We start from the raw sequence: 18,621 nt of genomic DNA, 5'->3' as shown, positions 1-18,621 counted from the left end.
AGCATATTTTTAACTTCATCCTGTAAAAACACATTCAGTGTGTTACTGTCCCAAAGGGGGGGAGGGAGGGGGGAGAGAAAGAACACAATATTCAGTTTTTGCTCAATAGTTACATGGTACTTCAATCCTGCTTAAAAAAATCATTAATGTCTGCCTCAAAATATCTTTTAGTCCCCACCCTTCTAACTTTTGTTTTTTGCAGGTTTCCAATGTAAGTTTAGCACATCTTATTTCCAGCCACAAGATACCCATTTACAACCCAAACCTTTCATACATAGTGGCCACACACATGCAGACCATAATGCTAAGCATTATGAATGAATGACTTTCCACATGCAGGAAGGAACCCATACCATATACCTTTTTCATAATTTGACTTAAAAGACCTGGCAGCCCTGAGCCATTACAGGTATTAACCTCCCTAGCTTCATTTCCCAAGTTTGGATATCACCAATTACTTCTATTAAGATCTCCCTTTTTGTTGATTACATAATTACATCACATCCTGCACTTCCTGGCCTTTTGTCCCTGCTTACGACTTTTCTTCTTCATCTTGTGTACATGTATCTTCCTAGAAAGGACCCAATGCATGCATCTGACAGTGGGCTCCAGTCCACAAAAACTTGTGCTAAAAATGCCCTTTGCTTTAAAGGAGTCTACAAAACTGCTGTTTGTTTTGGTGGCAAGACTAACATGGCCACTCCCTGTGGAATCCTTTTCACACTGTTTCTCAGACTGCCCTCTTTGAGTGGAAGTGTGAATCCAGATGAGTGGGAAGCCCCCCCCCCATAGTCCTGATCTCAATCCAAGGCCTTGCTTGGAGAGCCAGCACGGTGTAGTGGTTTGAAGCGGTGGGCTCTGATTTGGAGAACCAAGTTTGATTCCCCACTCTTCCACATGAGCGGCGGAGGCTAATCTGGTGAACTGGATTTGTTTCCCCACTCCTACACATGAAGCCAGCTAGGTGGCCTTGGGCTAGTCACACTTTCTCAGCCACACCTACCTTACAGGGTGTCTGTTGTGGGGAAGGGAAGGAGATTGAAAGCCCGTTTGATTCTTCCTTACGTGGTAGAAAAAGTCGGCATATAAAAACCAAGTCTTCTTCTTCTTGCAATCAGATACACAATTAATTGTCTGCTCTGTTACAAAGCAAGCAGAAACCCGTCCAGGATACAACCGTCAAAAGTACATAAGGCAGAGAGAGCCTGAATGCCATTACAGAGTCGTCTAAAGATCCCAAGCTGGGTTTATTGTAGAGTTGGCAATCATTGACATAGCTTTGTCTAGCATCAAGAATCCAATGCATTAGTGCTCCAGTGCATTCATTTACTTGCTGCTAAGGCCGCTCCATCAGCAATTGCCTCGTAAGATCATGAACTGTTAGTTGCACAGAGCTTCTGCACAGTATCAGCACGGCTTTCCCCCCACCTATTAGCTCACTCTTTTAAATAATGGCTGTCTTAAATGTAGCCAAGTCAACAGAGCAGATTAATATTCACAATCGAGGATCTCAGTTTCTGGGAACCTGCCTCATATACAGCAATCTTAGAGAGAACCTACAATCCAGTCTTTGAATGTATTCCCCAAACGGTCGTTTAACACATGGAAAAGCTGTTACTGTAATGAAGTAACCTAACACAAAGATCAGTAAGGAAGATTAACATCCCCTGTTACTTTGGAGCTTTACTTTTCAGAAGGCACTTCATGTTAGACATGTACATTTTTAGAAATATTAATCTCAGCAGGCATTTGAGCTCAGTGTACTCTACAAGGTCCCCCAGCTATTTTTAAAATGCAAAACTCCTCAGAGTTATATTAAAAAAATAATCTTAGGGATGGAACATCTTGACCAAGGTTGCTTGTACAGGGTTTTCAGCACGCAGGCGCCCATCAGAAAGAGGCATGAGAAGGCAGGTGCTAAATTGTAGAGGCCGAGCGAATGACCATACTGTGGGTTGTGTGTCTCAGTAAGGCAGATTCCAAAACATGGTGGTTCCAACATGAAAATCTTCACACAGGTGTGGAAAGCTTCTTGATTATGCAAACTATAAGTACTTCAACTCACATCACTTCAGTTTTGGCAACTTGCCACCCAGGTATGGTATATTTGCAATCAAATTTCAGTCTAGTCTCCACAGTCTCATGAACTAAGCAACAACTGTGTACTTCGCTTGGCAGCCGGGTTGCACCTGTATTCCACCGATGTTTCCTCAGACAGTGAACACAAATGTGCACCACTCAACACTAAGGTGTCTACAAGGAGCCACAATTGTACATCAAGGCTGTCCCTTATAAGAACATAAGAAAGGCCATGCTGGATCAGACCAAGGCCCATAAGGTCTAGCAGTCTGTTCACACAGCGGCCAACAAGGTGCCTCTAGGAAGCCCACAAGCAAGACAATTGCAGCAGCATCCTTTCCCAAGGCACCTAACAGGCACGCTCCTCTGATACTAGAGGAATAGGTGTGCATCGTGACTAGTATTCATTTTGGTAAGCAGGGTAAAAAAAGAGGCAAAGATTGTGGGTATAGTTAAAGCCATGGGTATAGCCATGGATAGCCCTCTCCTCCATGAACATATCCACTCCCCTCTTAAAGCCTTCCAGGTTGGCAGCCATCACCACATCCTGGGTCAGGGAGTTCCACAATTTAACTATGCAATGGATGAAGAAGCCTCCAAAAAGCCCAAAATAGTCAAGACACAGCTATCTCGTTTTCTTCCCTCTCAATGCCTATGGGGCATTAGTCTGAGAAAGGGCAACTTGCCCAAAAGCCACCTGATGACCATCCCAGCTGAGCAGGGATGTAAACACGGCTGTCCCCAACCTACACCCAACAGACTGCAGAATGCACCATACCAGCTGTCAATTACCCCAGCTCCTTAAAAGACAACAGGGACATTTCTGCCCTTCAAACACACACTTTGAGTAGCCCGATTGTGCTCCCTGTGTGAAGCAGCTCTGAGAATTACATTGAGGATCACCAAATTACAAAATCCTGTAAAGCAGCACTAAGAGAGAGATGTCGTTTCTGGGCGTTTTGAAGCCGTTCCAACCCCCTCCCCCAAACACAGAAATACATGTTGTTTTATCTAAACATATTTCACTGCTTTAACATAGAATAAATCATTTCTAATAGCGTATAAAATTGTACAGTATATTTGTGAACTCACAAGTGTAAACTGCTTGGTCTTCTACAAGCAAAATTACACATACAACCAATACTAAAAAGGGAGAGTGCTCTGAAAAGGGCTATACCCTGGGAATTACTAGCAAACATATTTGTTTTTTCCATCGGAGAGTTAGGAAAAAACAGAAGTTGAACACAGAAAACATCAATTTTGTTGTAAAGAAAAGAAGGCGCATTATTTGGGCAGCAACTGCCTCATATAACAGTAGGTAAATCAGATACCAAATTCAACTTTGCAGCAGTGAACTCTTCAATAGTGTATCATTACAGCATATGATGTTTACCCTGAGTGTAAGACGAACCCCCTAAAACGGTTATACACAAAAGTTTATTACTGTATATAATGATAAATTTTGTGCAAAGACAGACCCCTCTTTTTCCTTTATAGCTTGTGGGGGGAAAACTAGTCTTCCTTTCAGATAAATAGGGTATTGATTGTGAAGGAAACTAGTGACATTTAAGCAAATATACTTGAAAAAATGTTGCATATATCTATAGTATACACACAGGAATTATCATTATCTAATGCTATAGTAATGCTGTACCCTAAAACAGGGTGCAGAATCCTCTTCAAGACAATGATGTTGCTGAAGTAGGAAGCCTGCAAGCCTCTAGTGTAGGCAAATGTTGTTAGATCACATCACTTTCCACTCTTTACAATGGCAGCATTTAGGGTAGCAAGCAATGTGACCAATTTTTGGTATTACCAGGTTTGGAATACAAACTAGTATAGCTCATAATATTTGGATGTACTGTGAAACAAATGTCATTTCTTTAATACATTGCTAGAAAAAATGCCCCCCCCCCCCGTGTCCCCTGGCATGGGCCTGGCACCCCTAAACAAAACAGCAAATAAAAAGTGTTCACAAAGCCAAGGTTAACTGGATGGGGAACTTCTCCGAAGGCTCAGGACCTTTCCAGGGCTGGCCCCACAATTCCCCAGAACGTACAATGCAGCGCTATCAATCAACAAGCACATTCAGCTCATGGGCAGAATCTCATTTTACATTCCAGGGGTGGTTCCACGCTTCAGCCTTTTTGCTCATTAATTCCTTTCCCACATTCAGAAGCATGTAGAATTACAACAGAAAATCCACGTTGGTAGATTTTGCACCAGTGAAACTCTACTGTCTCCTAGATTTTCACACACCTCTTAGTAGTTTCTGCTCTCATTAGGACTTTACCTCCTCCTACTATTCATAAGTGGAAGTTAGAGCCAGCGTGGTGTAGTGGTTAAGAGCAATGGTTTGGAGAGGTGGATTCTAATCTGGAGAACCGGGTTTGATTCCCCACTCTTCCACATGAGCGGCGGAGGCTATTCCAGTGAACTGGATTGGTTTCCCCACTCCTATGCATGAAGCCAGTTAGGTGACCTTGGGCAAGTCACTCTCTCTCAGCCCCACCTATCTCACAGGGTGTCTGTTGTGGGGAGGGGAAGGGAAGGTGATTGTAAGCCGGTTTGATTCTGCCGTAAGTGGTAGAGAAAGTCGGCATATAAAAACCAACTCTTCTTCTCTTCTATTACCTTTTTTTAAAAAAAATAGCTGACATTTCATGGTGCCATACCACTATTCCCCATCTTCACATTGCTATTAAGCAACAAATCCATTAATCCTATATTCAATTCCCAGGGAGCCATTTGTACAACCCTCCTCCCAACAAAGCTCCACTCCACTCCAGTCACAGTCGACACTAGTTAGAAACCCCACGCTCTCTCAAATTACAGTTTTCTCCTTGCTAAGCACACCCTGAGAAATGATCCTAATTCTCAATGGTGTTATAGCGCCAATAAACGTCTTTTTCAAAAATTGAATTGCGGCACTTGTGGCTGCACGGGCCACAGGTTCCAGGGAGGATTGCACACTGCAGCCATCACAAGACAGTAATGCACAGAGCCATCCCCACACTCCAGAGACTGCGCCAAAGAGCAGCTCCTGGAAAAAAAAGGGTGAGTGTAACAAGGAAAGAACAAGCAATGAGAGTGTAATCACCATGACAACTGTAACTGTCTACATCGATGACGGTGATTCTGCCACATTTGACTAGTGCGTGTGTAGGGGGGGCACACAACAGAATTGCTCGTTCAGTTCTGAATTTAGCTGAAGGGAGTTTTTTTTATCCATCACTACTTTAGAGCCTTGCCAAATTTTCTTTGACTCTCGGAGCCGGCGCAAAAATTTAGGAGCCAGGCTCATTTTCTAGCATTTGGAGTTTTGCATTTCAATGACCAAATGTTCCAATTGTTGTTGCCACAAAACCTAATTCTAACCTCTTCACAATCCCTCCTGTTATAAAAGCTATGACAAAAGCAATGAATATAGAGGTAGCCCTGGCTGTTATCACCAAAACAAAAGGCAAACCACTAGTCTAATGTCTCCCCAATTTCTCATAATTATATTAGTGCTTGGAAAAAATCCATTTAATTGAATGTTGGAGCCAGTAAAGAAAGCAACTGGTTTACTAATGATTCCATCCACCGCCAATGAATGGCGTAAAGTTAAATTTACATATACAGAAGCAGTGACCAAAAATTCATTCACATTTATTGTCTGTCACACAACAAACATTGCAATGCAAAATGATATATAAGCTTTGGGTTGGGTCCATCCAGCTTTCTTGCTTGATCTCGGCAAATCTCGAACTTTATTACAGCCCTCATTCCACATGGCTTTTTCCACACAACAGCCACGATCCCAAACGTAAGCCTTTCAGGTGGCCAAAGGGAAGAATTGTTTTTTATATGCCAATTTTCTCTACCACTTAAGGATGAATCAAACTGGCTTACAATCACCTTCCCTTCCCCTCCTCACAACAGACACCCTGTGAGGTAGATGGGGCTGAGAGAGTGTGACTAGCCCAAGGTCATCCAGCTGGCTTCATGTGTAGGAGTGGGGAAACAAACCCGGTTCTCCAGATCAGAGTCCACTGCTCCAAACCACCGCTCTTAACCACTACACCATGCTGGCTCTCAAAGGGGGCTCTTTCCCTCCTTTTTCACCAGGGGAAATCTGACTGGATCTAATCTTTGTACTTCTACTGAGAATTGCTGAGATATACCATATTAAAATAACTGCTGAAAATACTAGGAACCACCATGACACCTAAGCACTACAGAGACCTGGGATTTGTCGAGCCCTGCTTCAGGGTGGCAGGTAGCTTTCTTGACTGTGTTTCCAAAATGTCTGGCGACATTCAAGCTGCTCCTAGGGCCTGTGTTCGGTCAATACCCGCTTTTAGCAATCCCATCACTGACCTTAAGCTGGAAATCAACAATACCTTTGCTATGGTAGGCCTACTAGGTCTTGCCACACTGAGGATCCATTGTTAAATGCCCTTATTAAAAATGTGTACAATGTTATTTCATTAATTTCCATAGGCACCAATATTGCATTAAAAATGGTAAGGTCTTCTATGCATTCTCTGGAAGAAAAGAGGTGTTTGGTATGCAATAATTATTATATTACTTCCAGCTCCAGAAGTTAAGTATTGCACACCTCAGCATTAATGAAAGCAGCATGTCAATTTGACCGCAACTGTTAAAACATGATTTCATCTACAATGAGTAGGGATCCATGTGTGTAGCATAAGTTTCCGTAACCCTAAAGGACAGCATCGTAGCCAGAAGGCTTTCAATAAATCTCCAAGTGGCTTTTCTTTCTTTTAATAACCTCTCCCTAAATTACCCATCTTTTACGGCCAGATTTTACTGCACACTTCATTAGTGTTTTATCACTTACAGTCATTCTCACTAGCTGTTCAGGTAGGCTTTAGAAAAGGACCAGTTTCTTACTTACCCCAATCCAATGCAATGACATTCCTTCCCACACCGATGGGGCAATATGAGATGCCCCAAGGAGCAGGAGGGAGTCTGTACTGCATGTTCTCCTCCCACCGGTGTCTCTCTTCCTAAAGCTGGAATAATGGCAGCATGAGGAGGAACCACATTATCCCTGTGACATGAAAGATGGGGCAGCAGCTCCCACATCGCCAGGGTAATAGAAAGTCCAAAGACACTACTGTGTCTTTGAATCCAACATTCATTTCAGTATCTCCTTGCTTTTATTTCTAGATTTGAGATTACGTTTGGCCCTGCGACGAACAGAGGAAAGTGTAAACACCTGCCCTTCTACTTTGTTAGATCGCAGCCAGTGATGTGGGGTGTAAATTTTTCCGATGCTGTATTTTTTCCATGGAAAATTTTCTGCCTTGCATATGTAAATATAGTCTGTTCATCTACAGTTGTCAGGGATATTGTGCTGCAAATCAGTCATGTCAGATGGGCTAAATGTGAAGCATGGACAAATCCCAGTGCTTGTACATGGGTCCAGGCTTGGACAAAGTGCATTTGCCTCCTTTTGCTTTTTAAATTGGAATCCGAAAATTGTCCAAATCCGATGTTTCTGGAAAACTGACATCACTAGTTGCACCCTTCTAGAAGATTTTTCTTATCCTTCTTACAATCTTGACTTTGGGATTGAATTAGTCCAGTGGTTTGAGCCTGGCTGTACTGATGGACACTATCGGGCATGCTTGTTCTCTGCAGACCATTCTTCTTACCTTTTTGTCCACTGCATGGCATGACAAACAGAATTCTGAATTAGAGTTCAACTGCATTTGTTGCAGCCAAACCCTGTGTGCAACTTGGGACAAATCCCAATCCAGCCAAAACCTATGTGCAACTCGGGGCAAACTACACACGCAGCAGGCGTGTCTTTGCAGCTTTCCCTTCAAGTACCTGCTCTACTCAAAGCAGCAAGATGATTTTCATTTCAGTTTGAAAACTACAGAAAAAAGGTGCCTCTTTGACATGCGGGATAAACTTCAAATGTCACCCTTTCACTGTAACCTCAGACAACTAAGGATATACACCCAGGGATCATTGGTGGTTCCTAGTACACAGCATAAGAAGCAATCCATTAGCCAAATTCCATAACCAATGAATAATTTTAAAAGTGTAATGTCAAGTAAAACAACCTTTAAAAAACCTATGCCAATTATAGGAAGTCAACTGTAGTGCAAGGTTAAAGCATTATGAGACAATTCCAGCTTATTTTCAGATTTCTGCAGTCCAAATATTGCATTGTTTATTGGATGTCCCACCCTGTTGATTATATTGACTTATACTGTGTAAGCCTCAGTGAGAAAGGCACACCATAAATAATGTGAATAAATAAATAAAACCCCCATAAGAGTTATTTATATACCGATGCCCTATTAAAACACCTTGAAGATCAGCTATGATCTTCTCCACTCGCACACACTTTCCCCTTCCCCATGCCAACCTAGGAACCCGACTCCACCTGGTTTAAAACCAAAACTACAAATACGACAAACCATTTTAAAGGATGAAAATACACTGTGGCTGACAATGCCCGGAGAATCATTTTTAAGCAGAAACATTCCGCACAGAGAAGTGGAGGACTGATGGATCAGAAGAAGAGTTGGTTTTTATATGGCGACTTCCTCTATCACTTAAGGAAGAATCAAACCGGCTTACAATCACCTTCCCTTCCCCACAACAGACACCCTGTGATGTTATCTGGGTTTGGGAGCGTTTCAGAGAATTGTGACTAGCCCAAGGTCACCCAGCAGGCTGCATGTGGAGGAGTGGGGAAACAAATCCAGTTCACCAGATTAGCCTCTGCCACTCATGTGGAGGAGCGGGGAATCAAACCCGGTTCTCCAGATCAGATTCCACCTCTCCAAACCACCGCTCTTAACCACGACACCACGCAGGCTCCCAGGTCTCTTTAACATGCAGGATATACCATGCTGGCTCAGACCAGGGCTCCATTTGTCCAGCATCCCGTTACACAAAGCAGCCAAACCAGTTGCCCTGGAGGGCCTGTGGAGGTTTTGCCCAGGGAAGTTCAGAAGTTTCCAGGTCACCCCAAATCACTGCTTGGTGAACTGCCTACTTGGAGTCCAAGGGAATTCTTCATGCCAGCTGGCACAAGTCTAGAGATGAGAGCAATGCAAGAGAGCCCGGGAAGTGAGCGCTTCCCTTTCAGGTCCAGAGAACAAGGGAAGGCAACCTAGCTATCATTTGGTTCCCTCCCATCTCATAGAGGTGGATTTCTTTCTCCTTTGAGGGAGCCAGTGTGGTGTAGTGGTTAAGAACGGTGTTTTGGAGTGGTGGAGTCTGATCTGGAGAACCGGGTTTGATTCCCCACTCCTCCACATGAGCGCCGGAGGCTAATCTGGTGAACCGGGTTGGTTTCCCGACTCCTACACACGAAGCCAGCTGGGTGACCCTAGGCTAGTCACAGCTCTCTTAGAGCTCTCTCAGCCCCACCTACCTCGCAGGGTGTCTGTTGTGGGGAGGGGAAGAGAAGGTGATTGTAAGCCAGCTTGATTCTCCCTTAAGTGGTAGAGAAAGTCGGCATATAAAAACTAACTCTTCTTTGATTTCTACTCTGGCAGGATCCATTTGCAGGTCCACTGGATTGACTACCTTTAGCTGGGTGTCAGCTTACAGCCTGCTAGTTACTAGCCCTGCATTGCTTTTTTACCCCAACCCTGCAAGGTAGGCCAAGTACAGTGAACTTTAAGAGAAAACTGTGGTGAAGGGCCATTCTCCACTGGCCAGCAAACAAGACATAGAAGCCAAGACCTTCTCTGACGTTCCTCCTAGCAGTGGTATTCAGAGGCTTGCTGCCTCTGTATATGGTGGCTGCCTTTCATCACCATGGCTACCAGCCATTGATGAATCTGTTAATTCCTTCTTAAAGCTATCCATGGCCATTTCCAACATAGAGTTCACCTTTTTTACTGCAGCTGCACACTAAGTTTTATTTGCCCTCTAAAGCAGAACAGGAAAGGTGCATACATAGGAAGCTGCATCAGAAAAGATCTATATTAAATAACTTCACGTGGTCAGGATCAAATCCTAGGAGGAGAAGAAGGCGGAGGAGAAGTTGGTTTTTATTTGCTGACTTTCTCTACCACTTAAGGAAGAATCAAACCGGCTTACAATCACCTTCCCTTCCCCTCCCCACAACAGACACCCTGTGAAGTAGGTGGGGCTATGAGAGCTGTAACTAGCCCAAGGTCACCCAGCTGGCTTCGTGTGTAGGAGTGTGGAAACGAATCCAGTTCACCAGATTAGCTTCCGCTGCTCATGTGGAAGAGTGGGGGATCAAACCTGGTTCTCCAGATCACAGTCCACCGCTCTTAATCAGTATACCACACAGACTGAGAGAAGATTGGTAGACTGGCCAGCCAGCAAATCAGGCTGCAGTTGCAATTTGCCAGTTGTCTGCCGACCAAACACACTGATCCAGTACTATTTTGAAAAATGAACAGGGACATTATGCTAATGACAAAACCAGCTGTCTCTGAGAGGATCCTAGATGTTCCCAGTTGAAAAGCTCTATGAACCCCCTGCCACAGCAACTAAGCGTGTTCTCTGGAACTAAGTGTGTTCTATAGAAGTCCTGACTTCTGGGAACATGTGACTTCTGCCACTGTGATAGGTTAGGCTGGGTGTGTGAAACTAACAACAGGGTTGTTGTGAGGATAAAATGGAGGTGAGGTGAACAATGTAAGCCGCTTTGGCACCCCATTGGGGAGGATGGCGGGATAGACACAAAGTGAATAAATAAAATAAATATCCTTGTGTTCATACTTCCCAGTTTTATAATCAGAGATACCTGCAGAAACAGTTAATGGCCAGTAGGAGAAGCTAGACTATATGGCTTAATTGGGATGGGGACCATCAATTCAATGGATGTTCACTCCCTGTAAGCTCACTGCAAGGTGACAATCTTACTGACTGCATGGGTGACCGAAAGCCTAATATTGTCTTCCTAAATCAAACTAAAAATAATGTGTACAGGATGGTGAGACTGGGAAGGGCAGTCATGAATGAACTAGGAAAGGTTTTGAAGTGTAAGGATGAGTCACTGGCCACCAAGATTAGGTTAATTCATGCCATCGTATTCCCTATTACTATGTATGGGTGTGAAAGCTGGACTATGAAGAAAGCTGACAGGAAGAAAGTAGACTCCTTTGAAATGTAGTGTTGGAGGAGTGTTACGGATACCATGGACTGCCAAAAAAACAAATCAGGGGGTTCTAGATCAAATCAAGCCTGAACTGACCCTAGAAGCTATCGTATTTTGGTCACATCATGAGCCGACAAGAGTCACTGGAAAAGACAGTCATACTAGGAAAAGTCGAGGGCAGCAGGAAAAGAGGAAGATCCAACAAGAGATAGATTGACTCAATAAAGGAAGCCACAGCCCTCAGTTTGCAAGATCTGAGCAAGGCTGACAAAGATAGAACATTTTGGAGGACATTGATTCATAGGGTCGCCATGAGTCGGAAGCGACTTGACGGCACTTAACACACAGGATGGTGAACACATTTCAAATTCTTATATAACAAACCTGAGTCTTTAGTTGCATGAGTGACTAGGCTGTAAACACATTCCAGGTCCTTCTTATGCTTTACACATGTTCCAATTTCACCTTGGCATTTGTTGCAACGATTAGCCCTTGTAAAGTTCCTTTTCTGGATACCAGATTTCTGCACTAAAGCTGCTGACCAAGATGCACGAGCGCTGATAATACGACAACCTTGATCTTATCAAAATCTTGTGGTTAGTGGTTAAGAGCGGTGGTTTGGAGCAGCAGACTCTGACCTGGAGAACTTGGTTTGATTCCTCACTCCTCCACATGAGCGGTGGACGCTAATCTAGTGAACTGGATTTATTTCCCCACTCCTCCACATGAAGCCAGCTGGGTGACCTTGGGCTAGTCACAGCTCTCTTAGAGCTCTCTCAGCTCCACCTACTTCACAGGGTGTCTATTGTGGGGAGGGGAAAAGAAGGTGATTGTAAACTGGTTTGATTCTTCCTTAAGTGGTAGAGAAAGTTGGCATATAAAAACCAACTCTTCTTCTTCTTCGCGCATCTAACAAAACCTATGAATGCACAGCAGTTGTCTGATAAAATGAGGTAACATCCCTACCAGATTTTTGCCCACAACTACAAGATGTGACCAAGCCTGACTTCTAATACAGAACAGATATTGGACATCAACAGGTAACAAACAGGTTTGAGAGTTTTTGTCAGCAGCATCTAAATGTCAGTTTCACCTCTTCAGAAAACTGGTTAAAATTAGGGATTGCTGTTCTGGTTGAACTCTGGGATGGAACCACAGCTTCTGGAAGGAGCAGACACTGTCAATTTTCAACACATTTTAGGTCCACTTGAGAAATTTGGGGGAGGGGTCTTCCCTCTCCTTGTCTTGAAGTTCCTGGGATGTATGAAGCAGGGATCTGTGAGGGGAGGGGCTGTGGCTCAGAGGTAGAGCATCTGCTTGGCATGCTGAAGGCCCCAGGTTCAATCCCCGGAACTTCCGGTTAAAGGGACTAGGCATGCAGGTGATGTGAAAGCCCTCTACCTGAGACCCTGGAGAGCCGCTGCTGGTCTGAGTAGACAATACTGACTTTGATGGACCAAGGGTCTGATCCAGTATAAGGCAGCTTCATGTGTTCATGTGATCTAGTGCAACTGCCTAGACTGAGCTAGATCTCTGCCTTGCATCCGGGAACAGAGACCTTAAGTTGGTGCAGCCACCCACACAATGCTGGACACTCTCCTATCACTATGCCTCTCTGATTGAGGGAGAAAGGTTTCTTACCTTTTGCTCAGAGAGCTTCCCTTCTGGGATGCAGAGTGTGACCCACATTCTAGGAGGAAAGGTCAGCAAAGCTATAAAGGGCCAGTAAAAAACCACTTCCAGACATAAAAGTATCACAGCCCAGTCCCTATCACAACTTGGAACTTTGTTCCACTGATTTCAATGGGGCTCAGGCCAATTAAATGCATTTAGGATTGCAGGCCTGGCATAACTGTTATATTAACTGTTTCTGGTGACGTTAAAGAGTCAAAGCAACAGAATGTGACAGCTCAAAGTGAGCACCTGTCTGAATAAGACAAGAACTTGTATCAGCAACACAAGCTAGATACTGAACTGTCATCACAACCCTAACCAAACTTTTAGTCATACCAGGTCAGCCAAATTTTTAAAATGGCACTTTAATAGGTTTCCCTTGTCTAAATTCACAAGGAAGTTGCATTAAGTGTCACACCCTGCTGACAGCTGTTATTGCTAAGGCCTAGTTTGGCAAAACCTCAGCTGTTCAGCTCCTCACCTTCTTACTATGAATGCTGCTCACCTCACTTGAGGAGGACAACAAATTCCAGCATCTGAATCCACCTCTCACTTTCTTTTTTTAGACTACTGAGCAAGAACTAAAGCAGATGGTTCCATCAAGACTGAGCAATGGACAAGTGGTCTCCCAGGCCTCTAAAGTGGCACAATATTAGCATCTGTGTTTCCACTCTAGGGGAAGAAATTAATGCAGGGACTTCACTAAAGCAGTCGGAACAAACTACCTTCGAATTGTTCCTGTGGCGCAATGCGTGGGGGAGATACAAATTATATACCCTTATATCAAGCTACGGAGCAAGGCACTGGCAAACCACCCGTTAGTCTCTTGCCTTGAAAACCCTACTGGGTTGCCATAGGTTGGCTGTGACTTGATGGCACTTTACCCACACATCACACCACACACACACAAAATTCATCATCACAATGAGTACTTCATTCAAACATCAAGTTGGTTGAGGCAGCAAGAGTCCACTCATCACACTTGTAACTACCCTGTGTTTGTCTGCCTTATTTGTGCTACCCTACTAGCATAAATAGGAGCCCCGTGGTCCAGAGTGGTAAGCTGCAGTACTGCAGTCAAAAGCTCTGCTCACGACCTGAGTTCGATCCCCAGGGAAGTGGGTGGCAGGTAGCCGGCTCACAGTTGATTCAGCCTTCCATCCTTCCGAGGTCGGTAAAATGAGTACCCAGCTTGCTGGGGGTCAAGTATAGATAACTGGGGAAGGCACTGGCAAATCACCCTCTAAACACAGTCTGCCTAGTAAACGTCAGGATGTGACTTCACCTCATGGGTCAGAAATGACCCGGTGCTTTAACAGAGGACTACCTTTACCTTTTTTACTAGCATAAAAGTGCTGCAGCAATGCTCCCTCCCCCATTGGCACACAAAGGGCTATGGCACCGCTCTTCCTCCTGGTGACATCTACCCAGGCTCACACCGGCATGGGGAACGCACACCCCGCTCTCACGTGGCTCCTGGCCTTCTCCTTCCGAGCTGCTGGAAAGAAGGGTGCTGCTGCATCTTCCGCTGTCATGCAAAAAAGCCACCCTTGAACCTCTCTCAGCATGTTTGCACCAGCTCATGCCCACTGCACGGTATCAAGAGGTCAAGCTTTTCCCAGACTACACCACTCGGATTAATTCACAGTGGGTCGCCGTGTTAGTCTGTCTGCAGTAGTAGAAAAGGGCAAGAGTCCAGTAGCACCTTAAAGACTAACAAGAATATTTTCTGGTAGGGTATGAGCTTTCGTGAGCCACAGCTCACGAAAGTGAGTTGTGGCTCATGAAAGCTCATACCCTACCAGAAAATATTCTTGTGAGTCTTTAAGGTGCTACTGGACTCTTGCCCTTTCTGGTAGGGTATGAGCTAGAGTTCTTCGAAGAAGTGAGCTGTGGCTCACGAAAGCTCATACCCTACCAGAAAATATTTTTGTGAGTCTTTAAGGTGCTACTGGACTCTTGCCCTTTTCTGAAGAATCAGATCTGAAGAAGTGAGCTGTGGCTCACGAAAGCTCATACCCTGCCAGAAAATATTTTTGTGAGTCTTTAAGGTGCTACTGGACTCTTGCCCATTTCTGAAGAATCAGATCTGAAGAAGTGAGCTGTGGCTCACGAAAGCTCATACTCTGCCAGAAAATATTTTTGTGAGTCTTTAAGGTGCTACTGGACTCTTGCCCATTTCTGAAGAATCAGATCTGAAGAAGTGAGCTGTGGCTCACGAAAGCTCATACTCTGCCAGAAAATATTTTTGTGAGTCTTTAAGGTGCTACTGGACCTTAAAGACTCACAAAAATATTTGTGAGTCTTTAAGGTGCTACTGGACTCTTGCCCTTTTCTACTACACCACTCGAGGTTACATGCATTTGGGGGGGGGGGGCGAACAGAAAAAATACACAGCAGGCTGAACCCATAAACCTGACCATGACCGTTTCATAGGCACAATGTGGGGGAAGTTGTTTTTTTTGGGGGGGAAGGGGGGGGCTTAGGGGGACGGCAGAAGATTCACAGAGGACGATTCTTCCCTCCCCCGCCCCCAGAACCTGACGTGGTCCAGCCTAGCAAAAAGCTTCCCAGCTTGCTAAGGACGAGGGGGGCGCGAAAGCTCATCTGCAAGGATCTCGAGCGGCGGCTGTAAAAAAAAAACCCAGCTCCCAAATCGTAGGGGTTTCTCTTTTATGGCAAGGTCTAAAAGTGGTCTTCGCTGACGTCCAGGTCGCCCCCTCCCAGGTCTCTCTCCCCCCCCCCGCGACAGGCCCACATCCCCTCCCCCATCACGCCCGCCTCCCCCCCCATCGCGAGACCCGCTCGCCTCTCCCCGCCCCCCCCATCAGCGCGCCTCAGGCGCCGCGACTCGAAACCGCTCCCCCCCCCCCCCCGGTTCCCAACGGACAGCTCTCACCTTCTGTATCCGCTTCAGCGCCATGGGGAGCCGGGGATGCGGGCGGGCCGGTGCGGGGAAGCTGTGAGGGGGGGAGGAGGAGGCGGCGGCGGCGGCGGCCTTGGCTGCTCCAGGAGGGGGGCCGGGCTCTGGCGGGGCGTGCGGAGGCCGGGGCCGAGGCGCCTCTCCGCTCCCGATCGATCGACGGGTCTTTTGTTTCCGCTTCTACTTATAGACTGGGCGCCCCGCCCACCTCCCCGCGCCGCCCGAACGGCATCCTGGGAGACGTAGTTCCCCCGAGGGCCTCGGCGGCGGCGGAGCGCCCCCTGCAGCCTCGCGGGGTGTTCAGGCGTGCCTGTAATCCAGAGGGTTGGTAATGCAGGGCAGAATTCTGAATATCCCATACTCAGACAGGATCTGCCCTTGCTCTTCTGGCTCTATTGGCTCATTAGCTCATGCCCTTTTGGAATGCCGCTTTTACGAGGAACTTTGATCGCACTATATTTCCCCCCTTTTAACATGCAAATCCAATGCCTCTGTGACTGACATAATGCCTTTTTTACTAAGCGACAGGGACCCCAAGGCTACATTGTCAGTGGCAAGATTTGTTTCAGTCCTTATATCCCTCCAACACTAGGTATATGCTGCTCAAGATCAATTGATCAAGGAGCTTCTAAGGGATAAAAGGAAAGGAAAGGTAATCCAGAGGGGGGGGCCATCAGTCAGTTTTCCCGTGAGGACCGATTGTGGCTCCTTGGCACTGTTTCCGAAATGGGGGAATGGCCCTGGGAGAAGGCGGCCTAAGATACCTATCCCCGTGGTCAATCGGATGCCGTGCACCTAGGAATTCAGTTCAAACACAGAACTCCCATGGGTTCTTGTAGGTGATCCGGGCTGTGTGACCGTGGTCTTGGTATTTTCTTTCCTGACGTTTCGCCCGCAGCTGTGGCCGGCATCTTCAGAGGAGCAACACTGATGGACAGTGTCCAATGAACCAATGAACTCTGACCGCGAAAGCCTTCGACAATATACAGAACTCCCAGTCAATGTCTGGTAGCGGAGACCCAAGGCAGGCATAAGAGGGGAGCTGGCATTAGGACCCAGCATGTTGTAAGCACTTGTTCCATAGGATTCCCACTAGCCACACCGGGAGACTAGTAGTCCAAAAGAGTTGGTTTATTGGTAACACAGGTAAGCAGAGCTTAAGAAATCGAAAGGCAGCAATGAGGGGGAAATGGCATTGCACTTGATTATATGAGAACACTACAAAAGCAGGTGCAGTACAGTCTCATGAGATAATACCGAACAGCTTAGAAGCACCAAGTCTCCCCCGAGTCTCCTCGACCCTGGGAAGCATAGCGAAGCTAGTGGTTTAGATAAGCAACCTTGGAATCCGAGCCGAAACAAAAGTTCAAAGGCAGCCAAGGCAGCCAGAGTTCAAAGACAGCCTGACACATGTGTGCAGTTAGGTCCTGCAATCAAGGTGGTGGTGCTGAGGTGGTGGCGCCGGGATTCGACACTGCCAAGTGCACGCACGCTCTGGCTTAGACCGCGCTTTGTGTTCCCAGCGATGTATCAAGAGTTTGGAAATGTTATTAAAAATGTCGCCTTAAAAGGGTTTTTGGGATGCCGCGGCTAAAAAATGGCTGGAAGACGTCTTCACAGCTAAAGGGGCCAAACAAAGTGCGAACAGCATCTTTTATAACGTTTTCAAACTCTTAATACATCGCGGGGAATACCTACTGGGTTACCGCGCTTGTATTCCCAGCGATGTATTACGAGCCTTCGACAATATGATGTATTAAGAGTTTGAAAATGTTATAACAAATACTGTTCGCACTTTCTATGTATTCCCAGCAATGTATTAAGAGTTTGAAAATGTTGTAAAAAAACATCGCTTTGAAAGGGGGGGTTACCGCACTTGTATTCCCAGCGATGTATTAAGAGTCTGAAAATGTTCTAAAAAGTACTGTTCGCACATTCTGTGTATTCCCACCGATGTATTAAGAGTTTGAAAACGTTATAAAAAATACTGTTCGCACTTTGTTTGGCCCCTTTAGCTGTGAAGAAGTTTTCCAACCATTTATAAGCTGTGGTATCCAAAAACCCTTTAAAAGCGGTGTTTTTTATAACATTTTCAAACTCTTAATACATCGCTGGGAATACAAAGTGCGGTAACCCCTAGGGTTTTTGGATACCACGGCTTATAAATGGTAGGAAAACGTCTTCACAGCTAAAGGGGCCAAACAAAGTGCGAACAGTATTTTTTATAACGTTTTCAAGCTCTTAATACATCAGTGGGAATACATAGAAAGTACGAACAGTATTTGTTATAACATTTTCAAACTCTTAATACATCGCTGGGAATACCTACTTGGGTTACCGCACTTGTATTCCCAGCGATGTATTACGAGCCTTCGAGAATATGATGTATTAAGAGATTGAAAATGTTATAACAAATACTGTTCGCACTTTCTATGTATTCCCACCAATGTATTAAGAGTTTGAAAACGTTATAAAAAATACTGTTCGCACTTTGTTTGGCCCCTTTAGCTGTGACGACGTCTTCCATCCATTTATAAGCCGTGGTATCCAAAAACCGTTTTAAAGCAATGTTTTTTATAACATTTTCAAACTCTTGATACATCGCTGGGAATGCCTAGTGCGGTAACAGCCCTAGTGCGGTAACAGCTGCTGGCGCCGCAATTAAACCGGTTTCCAGTTTTTTTGTTAGTGCAATGGTTTAAACCAGGGGTGTCAAACATACGGCCCGGATCGGGCCACCAGCCGTTAAATAAAATACTGTAGGAGTGTTATGGTTTTAAGCATATTTGTATTTTAAACAAACAATAAAGTAAAAAATAATATCATTAAT

At 45.3% G+C, this 18,621-nt stretch overlaps 1 protein-coding gene across 1 annotated transcript in view; it reads right to left on the bottom strand.

Moving 5' to 3' along the window:
- Window positions 1-15,890, bottom strand: part of UBE2D1 (ubiquitin conjugating enzyme E2 D1) — a 43,998-nt gene extending 28,108 nt beyond the window's left edge. The window contains exon 1 of the mRNA XM_056850563.1: window positions 15,768-15,890. Coding sequence (XP_056706541.1) covers window positions 15,768-15,791 — 24 coding nt within the window. The 5' untranslated portion in view covers window positions 15,792-15,890. The remainder of the gene's footprint in view (window positions 1-15,767) is intronic.
- Window positions 15,891-18,621: the final 2,731 nt, after the last annotated feature.

This window comes from Euleptes europaea, chromosome 5 (assembly GCF_029931775.1).
Source record: "Euleptes europaea isolate rEulEur1 chromosome 5, rEulEur1.hap1, whole genome shotgun sequence".
Classification (NCBI taxonomy): Eukaryota; Metazoa; Chordata; class Lepidosauria; order Squamata; family Sphaerodactylidae; genus Euleptes; species Euleptes europaea.
The sequence above is the reverse complement of the archived record's forward strand: the minus strand, read 5'-3'. Positions and strand labels throughout refer to the sequence as shown.